The sequence below is a fragment of the Channa argus genome, chromosome 20 (genome assembly GCF_033026475.1).
Source record: "Channa argus isolate prfri chromosome 20, Channa argus male v1.0, whole genome shotgun sequence".
Classification (NCBI taxonomy): domain Eukaryota; kingdom Metazoa; phylum Chordata; class Actinopteri; order Anabantiformes; family Channidae; genus Channa; species Channa argus.
This window is the reverse complement of record NC_090216.1, coordinates 20,131,656-20,143,305: the sequence shown is the minus strand read 5'-3', so window position 1 is coordinate 20,143,305 and position 11,650 is coordinate 20,131,656. Positions and strand designations below refer to the sequence as shown.

At 37.8% G+C, this 11,650-nt stretch overlaps 1 protein-coding gene across 2 annotated transcripts in view; it reads left to right on the top strand.

The window, feature by feature from the left end:
- Window positions 1-1,255: 1,255 nt before the first annotated feature.
- pdxdc1 (pyridoxal-dependent decarboxylase domain containing 1) overlaps window positions 1,256-11,650 on the top strand; it is a 31,265-nt gene continuing 20,870 nt past the window's right edge. The window contains exons 1-9 of one of the 2 annotated variants that reach the window (XM_067487480.1): window positions 1,256-1,429; window positions 4,676-4,778; window positions 5,522-5,590; window positions 5,936-6,019; window positions 6,539-6,685; window positions 8,296-8,485; window positions 8,664-8,732; window positions 8,819-8,897; window positions 9,053-9,137. In XM_067487480.1, coding sequence (XP_067343581.1) covers window positions 4,702-4,778; window positions 5,522-5,590; window positions 5,936-6,019; window positions 6,539-6,685; window positions 8,296-8,485; window positions 8,664-8,732; window positions 8,819-8,897; window positions 9,053-9,137 — 800 coding nt within the window. In that variant the 5' untranslated portion in view covers window positions 1,256-1,429; window positions 4,676-4,701. Of the gene's footprint in view, window positions 1,430-4,675; window positions 4,779-5,521; window positions 5,591-5,935; window positions 6,020-6,535; window positions 6,686-8,295; window positions 8,486-8,663; window positions 8,733-8,818; window positions 8,898-9,052; window positions 9,138-11,650 lie in introns of both variants that reach the window. The other variant, XM_067487479.1, reaches the window with a different exon arrangement.

The following is an 11,650-nucleotide window of genomic DNA, read 5'->3' as shown; positions in this document are numbered from 1 at the left end:
AAATTATAGCCCTCAGTTACCTACTGTATTTTTTTAAGAAAAAGAGGCAGCAGCACTAACCCACACCTATCATGTTATATTTAATTATTTCTTAATAAGTAGTTAGAATACTAAAGTTCAACAGGTTTAGGTTGGTTTTCCATGACACAACGAAAATAAAAGTATGATTGCTACTTATTTTCTTAAAAGTTAATATATGTAAACCCCTTTGTTACTTGTTATACAGTAGATAAAACAAATGAGGGCTGTAATTTAAAGTGGACCCTCTTACCCTCTAGGGTACGTTTTCACACCACAACTGTACCCCAGTCACCCAGGGCAGGTAGGAACTATAGTTACTTCTAACCAAGGTGGCAGATTAAACCAATCAACTGTAAACACAAATAAAAAAATAAAGCAATGTATTTGACAATGAAGTATCACTGCAAAGAAAATTCATTAAATAAAATAAAATTCACAATGTAATGAACTTAAAGTAAATATATATATAATATATATATATCATTACAGTAAACTTAAATATTAAAAAAAACTAACACTAACTAGGGTTACAAAAGCATACATTTGTGTTAGTCAAATGACTTAGAGAAGTTGTGCAGTTTGATGAAGTTGACATCAAAAACAAGGACTCAGGGCCCTTTATGGTGTGGGAAGTCTGTACATTATTCTCCTTTCACTGGAACCACATAACTAATATTTGAATAAGATAAATTGTATTTTTGCATAATACTATAAGTCTTAATTCTAGAAATGCAAATCTATTGTATTAGCCATTTTCAGTCTTGCAACATGTGTTTGTGAATTTAAAAGATGTTGCATCTGGAGGAATTATAGGCATCCATCCATTATCTTTAAGCTCTTATTCTATTCAGGGTCGTGGGGGGGTGGATCCATCCCAGCTGTCATTAAGCGAGAGGCGGGTGCACAGTCTCCACTCTATGGCAGAGCCAAGACAACCTTGCACAAAAGATTTAGCAATTAACCAAACATACATGTCTTTGTCTTTCAGCTCGAGGTAACCTACGCGAGCACAGAGAGAATTGCAAACAGCCAGCTGGGCTTCGCTGTGCTGTAAAATGATTGTCTTGAATACGATAAATAACCAGGTTTTAAAGTCAAAGATGCCAAACAATGTGTGTAGCCTTTTTTGCGGTGAACTTGTAAAACATGTCATCAGCTTTAAATCTCACACGCACATTGTCGTATAGTCACCAGCTGACCACTTCTGAGTATGACGTCGGCGCTGCCAGCGTGGAACGCACGTCTCGCGTAACTCCAGGAAGTAAACTGTCCAGCTCCAGTACAGACCGAAGTGAGAACAGACGTGTCAAACCGTGCATTTGAACGGGCTTTTTCAAAGTCCCATGAGGGACCGGGACGACTCTTCTCCCAGAAGATCTACAGAAGCAGTCTGCAGTGTGCAGTAAAGGTAAGAATCCGTTCAGCTGTGTTGATCAGTGTGTTTGCGCCTGCTAGCTGCTCTTCTTCTTTGCTGCTGTGCGGAAGCTATGTCATGCACAGTAGTTTTCAGTCTTCTCTTCAATGAAAGTAATGTGTCCGCTTTATAAAAGCTGATCGCTGCCATTAAAATTGTGCCCAGTGCGGACAGTGTGTCCGGCTACTGTCTTTCCATTACACAGGATCCTCCAGCATTATTCGCCTACTTAAGATGTAAACATGTACCTGTCACTGTGCTTAGTGTAAAAAAACAACTTAATAATAATAATAATGATGTTATTATTATTATTATTATTATTATTATTATTATTAAATATTATTGTAACATATTTTTTATAATATTATTATTATTAAAAATATCAGTCATATTAGAAAAATTACATAGCAGTACCCAAATTAATGTAGGCAGGTATACACACAGTAAACATCTTTAGAATATTCCTCACATTGCTTTTATGTTAAAAACAGTTTTACACACACATTTATACCTACAACCCTGTTTACAAAAGTTAGGACACTGTCTAAAATTAAGATAAAATCAGAACGCAGTGATTTTGCATTTTTTGTTTCAAATGGTAAATGTTCTGCACTTATATAGCGCTTTTCTACTTATTGGCACTCAAAGCACTTTACACTGCTTCTTATTCACCCATTCACACTCACAATCACACACACAGTAATACACCAATGGGGAAGCTGGCCAACACTCACCGGGAGCAACTAAGTTGGGGTTCAGTGTCTTGCTCAAGGACACTTCGACATGTGACTGGAGGAAGTGGGGATTGAACCAACAACTGTGAGATTGGTGGACAACCGCTCTACCTTCCTGCGCCACAGTCGTTAAAAATGCTCCAAATTTTTTGAGTGGTTGACTCCTTTACTACTGAGCCATGCTGTTGGAATAGGTGCAGAATTGTGCAATTGTGTTGCTGAAATAAACAAGGCCTTGTCTGAAAAAGATGTCACCTGGATGCTTTCTCTAAGCTCTGGTTTAGGCATCCAGATGAGAACGCATGGTAGAGTTTTAATTTGCATTTGTGGATCCAGAGACAAACTGTTTTAATTGACAATGGTTTTCAGAGGTGTTACTGAGCCCACTATAGGATCAGCCATTCAGGCTTAGTTTTTGTCCCTTCAGTAAAGAGGCTTGTCTTTATTGGTGAACTGTAGATTTGTAGTCCCTGAGTTCTTTACAATTTGACATTGAGAAACATAATGTATTTTATCTGACCAGGAACTCAAAAGCTAAAGACCTTTAGTTTACTATGATGGTTAACAAAAGGGACGCAAATCCTTTCACATAAGAAACTGGAATCAGTAATAACTAAAATGAGTTTTTGATCATCAAAATAGTTACTAATTAAATATCTGTCTTGGTTAATTGGGCATTTGCTGCAACACTACTAATTCAAATTCCAATTTTGAATTAAATATATTTTATAATTGGACTAGTATGAAGGTTAAGGTATAATAAATGCAAATTCTTCAAATTCATGGCAAATGCAAACATACATTTTTGTATAGATGTTTGAAGATTTTATATTTTGGCATTTTTTTGTTATGGTTATAAAAGTAGAAGGGTAGTATTTGTAAATTTTGTTATTGTGCAGCTCAAGTATGTATTTTTTTATGCTTTATTTACAATTAAATGTCACATTTCCCTGAAGCAAAAGCAGAATTTTGACAATTATGACAACATTAAATGTTATCATATTATAATACTCAACTTAAGCTAGCATGAGACTTAAAATTAATTACATCTGCTAGGTTTTTCTACTACCTGCTCTATCATTGACCACATGTCTACACAGTAAGATATGTTTTGGAACATATTTCTACTACAGAAAAATTTAAAAAATGTTACATACTGTAACCTTAAATCTGTCATCTGTTTTATTAGCACATTTTGCACTACAATGGCGATTTCCTCTTTACACACCAATTTGGATAAAATTCAATATTTGTTCGCAGGTGAAACAGCATAGAGCTAGAAGAGAATGTATCCAATCCAACTTTATTTATAAAGCCTCTTAAAAACATGAACACAATAAAACACATTACGAATTATAGATATAAGACATTTAAAGCAACAGACACAATAAACAAATATAAAACAAAGGTACAAATAATTTGAAAACAAACAAACTGTAAAAGCCACCATCTAAAACTGAGTTCAAAGAGAAGAGAAGATTTAAAAACAGAAAGGGAGTTGACTTGCCTGATGTGCAAGGGCAACTCATTCCACAATTTTGGGGCAGTAACTGAAAAAAAAATGTAGGAATAAATAAGAAATAATGTAGGAATAAATAAGAACATCTAAAATTGAATGTTGAATGCTTTGAGGACGGTGACTAAGCAGGTCAACCAGCAGTTTTAATTGTGAAACTATGTGTCAGTTGTCTTTGTTCTGCAGCTGTCTAAAGTAAACACAGTGAAGGTGCAAACAGTCCACACCCGTTTAAATATGCCTGTTGAGGCGTAAAATGACGGCCTGTAATGTTCTTGGCAGTAGAATAGCTTGATGTTAGTAATTGTGAAAAGACACACAAAGCCATTTTACTCTCATTTGCCATATGGTAAAGTCAAATTAGCTTGTTGTTACTTAGGTGAAGCAAAGGAAAATAAGAATGTACAGCCATGCTAGTGCTTATTGTGAGAACATGCACAATTCCAAACAATTCTAATGCTTTTTGTATTCACAATAGTAATTAGTTGACTAACAGCATTATTCTGTTGTTTACCAAATGTTTGGCATAAATATTATATTGACCTGACAATTAGCTGAAGGTTTTGCAGTATAAATCATACCAGGGTGACCTGAATCCACACTTTTCACTACATTTCATGGCAACACATTAAAGAATAGTGGAAGTATTTAGTGGACAAATGAAAACCTGACATACTGTAGGCTGTAAAGGCTGTATAGGTAAAGCCCGAGGTCATTAAAGCCTTTGGTCTTTAATGTGGGTTCATCCTTCGGGGAACACCACATATTTGAAAAGCTTCATGAGCATCAAATAATTGTTATTTCAGTTTGGACTAAAACGTTTTCAGCCCAGTTCAGCCTGACAGTGGTGCTTCTTGTTTTGCCAGATGGTCACATAGCAGATCATGTTTTAGGTGCTTTTGATGCCTGTTGTCTAATTGCCTATTGGAAACTAGTGTCCCAACCTTTGCAATGACTGATTGTCTTAATATTCTCTCTTACTCTCCCCAGCACACACACACACACTAACACCTTTGATGATGGTGGACTCCACCATGGCTCAAGTTGGTAGGAATCTGAGTGAAGCCATGAGAATTCTTGGAGATGGACAGAGGTAAGCTTAGAAAAAGTTGTTGGTTGTCTTGGGTTTTTTTTTTTTTGGCTTATCCCGTGAGTTCAGACTCACAGCGGATCGTTGTCCACATGTTGATTTGGCCCAGTTTTTACGCTGGATGCCCTTCCTGACGCAACCCTTCCCTATTTCTACCGGGCTTGGACTGACACTGCCCACCTGGGGATGGGAATGGGCTGTTGGGGGTTCGGTGTCTTGCCCAGAGACACTTCAACATATAGCCGGGATTCAGGACTGGGGATCGAACTACTGGCCCTATGGTCGGTGGACGACTGCCTTACCAACTGACCTATATTTAAATTCTTGAATTTACAAGAAAAGAAATATGAACTTTGTCTAAATGAGTCTGGTTGTCAAATGTCTCTCCCTTCTCCCTCTACAAACACTACACACACAGCTATTTAATGCTTCAGAATAAGTTGAATTAAGTAGTTACTGTAAGGTGGGCATCAAAAGACGGATTGACGTTTGCTAGCAAAATTAGCAGACAACCTTTGTAAGCTGTCCTTTATACAGCAACTTGCCCATTGCAGGCCTGTGAAAGTTGACTGACTTAATTTAATACAATCACTGGGCTTGTTCACAGAGGTACCACCAAGCAAAACATGACAAAACTTTTAAAGCAGCTGTACAACAACCCTAGGTTGAATTTTCAGCTAAGGAGCACTTGAATGCAACACTGTACCAGAATTAAAAAATCTTTAAATTTCTGTGTTTGTGTTTAGAGAGCTGGAGACAGGGACAGAGTGGCAGCATTACAGCAGAACCAGCATCCCTGGACCTCTGCAGGGAGAGTAAGTATACACACACACACACACACACACACACACATACACACACCTTTACCTGAATGAGACACACTAGCATATAAAATAGTGTCTGCCAAAAAATACATGTATTTTCCAAAGTATTTAAACAATTTAATTTAATTGGGAATGCAAATTGCATGTGTCCATTATCACGTTAGGTATCATAAAATGGTAAAACGTCTGCACTTATATAGCACTTTCCTACCTATTGGCACTCAAAGCGCTTTACACTGCTTCTTATTCACCCATTCAACGACAGAGGTTTGAAATTTGTATGTTTTTAAGAATGTTAAGAAGCTGATCATTAGTGTTTTTGTGTCTGCTGCGTAGTGGCCATGATGTTTCTACCATACTGCACTTAGTTCACAACCTCATTCATGAAGAGGAAGAGGAAGAGGACAAGCCCAGTCAACAGTAAGTAGTACTAATGTGTGAAGTTATTCCATCGGCATGATCTAATGTCAGCAGTCTGTAGATTAAAAGTCTGCCCTTTAGCATTTAGATACATCAATTTTCTTTTCTAAATCATAACGAATCCAAATTCTCTGCAGCAAAACCTTTTAAATAAACAAGTGAAGTTACTGCCTCACTTGCTGTATGTACATTTAAGGCGTGAAGTTATTACAGTGAAAAAGCTGAAAAGTTAGACGTACTAACCCACAGTTCCTGATAATTAAACAGAACAAATTTCTGTACAGTACATGTCTGATGTTTAGTTCTAAACTCACAAATCAAAGGGCTTATACGATGACCTTACTTTAAGAAGAACTTAAGGTAGCCCTAGGAAGAGAACTGCTACTATTATGTAGTTTTCCTTTTAGCTTAGAATCTCAGTCATCATGGAACTGATGCAGCTCCATGAAAGGAGGAGTGGAAATAGACAGCCTGCAGTATAAAGTACATGCTACATGTGCTGCTTTGTATCTCCAGTAGGATGCAGAATGTGGGTGAACAGGGTCACATGGCATTGTTGGGTCACAGCCTGGCAGCTTACATCTCAGTGTTGGACAGAGAGCGACTGCGGAAGCTGACTACTCGGATCCTGTCTGACACCATGCTGTGGCTCTGCAGACTCTTCAGGTACTCCTGTGTATGCAACCCTGCAGTACAACTTTGGATCTAAAGAGTCATGTCTGCCATGCGTTCATGGCATAGTAATTATACAGTGAAAAGCAGAACCATCAGGAGCACAGTAGCAGTAGTATCACAGCCACTATGCCATTGTAGACATACCAACTCACAAAGGTCCTCATTAAACTTACAGTCACATAAACAGCTGGACTTTAAGGGCTTTTCTATGTGTACAGTATGTAGATAATATGCCAGTATCGTTAGCTATCAAAGTGTGATCTATTTGTTAATTACTGTATAAAAAGCTTCAAAATCGTTCTTCTCCAAAGACAGTCCTAAGTCCTACTTTAGTGGCTCTTTCCTTATGGTTTTTTTCTTTTTTTTGTTCAGTTTTGTTTAAAAAAATAAAGTAATACAGGGTCAAGACTAACTAAAAAAATATTTTCTAATAATAGCATGAATTTATTGAACAATGTTGAAGACAGAATGTAGAGATTATATATGATTCTACAGTTGTTGACACAGTATATGAGCAAAATCTGCATACACAAATTCATAATGTACATAATGTGCACATGTTTACTATATGTGTGACTATGCATGTGCATGTGCTGCAGTACTGTAGTAGATATGCATAAACACAGTTGATTCACAAAGTGTTCATATCCCTTCAGTTTTGTACACATGACTGCAGTTCAAATTCAATTTCAAATGGAAGAAATTGCTACTTTGCTCATTAGTCTACAGACAACACATAGTTTTCTAAAGAATAGATTTTAGTTTTTATACTTTGAGTTCTCATTTTAAATATTTGTGCAAGTACTTTGAGCCTACCCAGCACTGGTAGGCTCATTGAGTCTGCAACACATATACTACATAACCATAACACATAAGTGATTATACTCTCCTGCTGTCTTTACTTTCTGTGGGAAAATATTTGCTTTCAGGAAGTAAAATGCATGCTCATATGGATTAGATGAGTGACTTGGCCACTGACCCAGCAGTTTTTAAATATTGGCTGAAACTTTGCAGATAATATACAGCAGTTACCATGAATATTTAAGTTCATATTCAGCTTGCTTCTTTTGCCAGCACTCACATCATCAGTACATATAAGGGAACTAGTTGTTTAGCCAGCCATACATGCCCACACCATGACATTACCTCCACCTGTTGTTGTTTTTGATCCCCTTTCTCTGCCCATCCCACGATTTTGGTACAGGTTGATCCTGTCTCATCTATCCACAGGGTGTTGTTTCTGGACTTTGAAGCCTTTTCTTTTAAAACATGTTTTAAACCTGCTTTCGTATTTGTAGGATTTATCAAAGTTTTACATCCTGTGGTAAATCCACTGTATTTACTCTTGAGGTTGTCATTGATTTGGTCAACTGTTATAAAGGGTTTTTCTTCACAAAGAATTTAATTAATCTACTATCAACCACTCTTGGTTTATGTATAAAAAATACTGTAAGTCCTACACGGTTCATTAAAAGCTGACTGTTTTGGAGAAAAATATGTTTTGATATATTTTGTAGCTTAACTCTGTAGTTCTCTTTCTTCTAGCCTTCTGCTTGCAGTATTTTGTCATTAAACTTCTAAAAATCTAATCTATGTCTCAGGTATGAGAATGGTTCAGCTTACTTCCATGAAGATGACAGAGATGGCCTAGTTAAAGTGTGTCGGCTGGTTATCAATGCCCGCTATGAAGAATATGCCTCAGAGGGCTATGCAGTCCTAAACTCCAAACAGCCAATCATCTACCAGAGTGCCTCCTGCAGGCAAGGACTGGGACAGCATCTTTGCTGCCAGGTACAGTCAGTAGAAGAGATACACAAGCACACACATACATCATGAGAACTAAAGCCCCTGTGTGCGAAAATTCCAGCCAAATGTCTCTTAGGTTTTTATTGTAGAAAGAATGAGCAAATCTGTACTATCTCTGTAGTTAGCATGAAATATTTACCTCATTATCTCATTATCTCATTAGCTCGGCCTGCCTCTCTCTAGTTTGTGCACTGTCCCGTGCAACACCATCTTTGGATCCCAACACCAAATGGTAGGAGAATACAGATGTAAAACATAATGCAGATCGGATATTTGTGATGAAAATTATTTTATTCAAGCTGTGTGTGTTACTGTCAGGATGTTGCTTTGTTGGACAAACTCATCAGAGAGGACCTAGAAGTTGGGAAGCTTCCTTTGCTGTTGATTGCTAATGCAGGTGAAGGACAGTCACTGTTTAAACTTGTCTCATACTTGTGGTATCTTATAGCAATCATTAATTAAACAGTAAACCAGCAGCTCATGAGAATTTTTTTTCTGCAGGTAAAATATATTAATTTGATCTCTAATGTAATCTTTATGTTTTCTTCCCAGGTACCCCTGCAGCAGGCCATACAGACAAGTTGGGTCGTCTTAAAGACCTGTGCGATCAGTACAGCATGTGGCTTCATGTGGAGGGGTGGGTCAGTCCTCTTATTTTTGACAAAAGATGGTTGACTCTGTCCAAAAATTGAAAACTTCACCCCTCACTAAATAACATATTAGTTATAAAAAGGACTAACAACTCCTCAGTCAAATCAGTGAATTTCAGTTTTTTGTCAAACCTTATTGTTAAAAATCTAGTAGGTCTCTCCTGACTCTATATTTTAGTGTCTCCTTGTCTGCTTCTAACTCTAAGTAAAGCCATGCATGACTTTGGTGTTTACTGCCCAATGATAAACATTTTAATTTTTAGGAAAAAAACATGATATGCAACATAATGGAATGTAACAGCTGCAGGATCATGCCGCATTTCTGACACAGTTGGGCAAAAGTTTGCATCTCCGTAATCTCAAATGGCAAATATAGTAAAACATAATATTTATTGTAGACTAAACATATTAATTAAAGTTCATTTTGAATTAATTTAATAAACAATTCAAAAGATCAAGAGCAGAGGTGAGCATTTGGGAGCAGCAATGTGGTTTCATGCCTAAAAAGAATACAGCAGATGCAGTATTTGCTTTGAGGATGCTGATAGAGACGTACAGAGAAGGTCATAGCGAGTTGCATTGTGTATTGCCGGGTATTGACAGGTTGCCGAGAGAGAAGCTGTGGTATTGTGTGAGGGGTGGAGGTCTGCTCTGGAAAGCAGAAGAATGAAGGTTAGCTGCAGCAAAACAGAATACATGTGTGCGAATGAGCGTCACCCAAATGGAACAGTGAAGGTTATAGGGAGCAGAGGTAAAGAAGGTGCAGGACTTTAATACTGAGGGTCAACAGAGTGTGGAAAAGAGGTGAAAAGGCGAGTGCAAGCAGGTTGGAACAGGTTGAGAAAAGTGTCAGGCATGTTGTGTAACAAAAAAAAAGACAGGAGGCAGAGCTGGAGGTAGCAGAGCTTAAGATGTTGACGTTCTCTTTGGGATTGACAAGGGCAGATAGGATCAGGAATGAGGACATGAGAGGGACAGCTCATGTTAGATGTTTTGTTGATAAAGTCAGAGAGGCTAGATTGTCCCTTTTTTTTTAAGGGTCACCACAGTGGCATAAGTTTTAACACATGCCCATGCCCACACTTCTGACCTCAGGCAGGAGATACAGAAGTGTGAAATCCAGTACTAGACTGACCAACAGCTTTTATCCACAGGCCATCAGGCTTGTGAATAGTTCTCATTCTCTAACACTGATCCACAGGGTCCCCTTAATGTAATAAATACTTTATAATTTCATTTAATCAAGACGGGTACACATTTTGCACTGAATAATGTTTTTTATTATGTTACTGTTGCTTTTTTATACACTCTTTGACCACATCTGTTACATTTCTATTAGCTGAATGTGCATTATTATCATGCTAGTATTAAGTTTGCCCCCTGTTACAGTTTATTGGAAAATAAGTGTAACCACTGAGAGTACACTTTGCATCACTTATTAAATAGTTCCCAATTCTCATCTCTTGTCCAAGAATGTCATGTTCCTGTTCCAGTAGCAGGTTGCCCTGGTCCCCCAAGACCTGTCTTGGACCTTGTTAAGGCTGCTGTGACTCTTGTTTTTCAAGCTCTCTTCATTGACGAGGTAAAGGCAGGTTGCTTTAATGACCTTGAACAACGGCTAACACTGAATGTTGGAGATGTGGTGTTGCTCACTGAGCCTGAGTGTTCCATGTTCAAACATTGTCAGGTTAACATTGGTGGACTGCAAAGGCCTATTCTCTAATAAAAGTGCTGTAGCTTAAAGCAATTCCTACTACAAGTACCACTTCAAATCTTATACGTAAGAAAAGTACTAAACAGATCAGAATCAGAATCAGCTTAATTTGCTTGTGGCTGTTACATTAAGGACATGTTTATAGAGTAAACAATAGAGCCAATATAAAATTGACAATTACAGACAAAAAATAAGAGCAACACAGACGAAATAAATAAGAGTAGCCAAACAACAGACAACATAGGAATGAGCTTCTATAAAGAAAACAACACAGGCAATTCCATGGACACAAGAGGTTGTATCAAGGCTGTGATGGATTTGTGTTGGTTCTCTTCGCCCTCTTCCTGGCTCTCGATTTGTACTGGAGAGTGGGCAGAGGAGCACCAATGATTCTTTCTGCTCCAAACAAGATTGTAATATAGGAGCATAGGACAGACTCAGTTACAGCATTGTACTGCAACTGGATCAGCAGCTTGTATGGTGGGTCAAGTCATGACCCAACTTGATTTATTATGGAAACCTGGCGCAGAGATTGTACTGTATTGTGACAGTACAAAGTCAGTTTAACTGTTGGCTTGTTATTGATATCACCCTTTATTCATCCTTTCACTCAGCTGCATTTTCCTGTTATGCACATTTTCAGTTGGAGAAAGCTGATTAGAAACCTGGTTATACTAAACATGGCAAAGGAATCTGACTTCTTAGACAGAAATCTACCTGGGGAAATCAGGTTTTCTTAATCTCCTACCCTGATTTCGGAAACCAGCTCTGCTGACATATGATGAC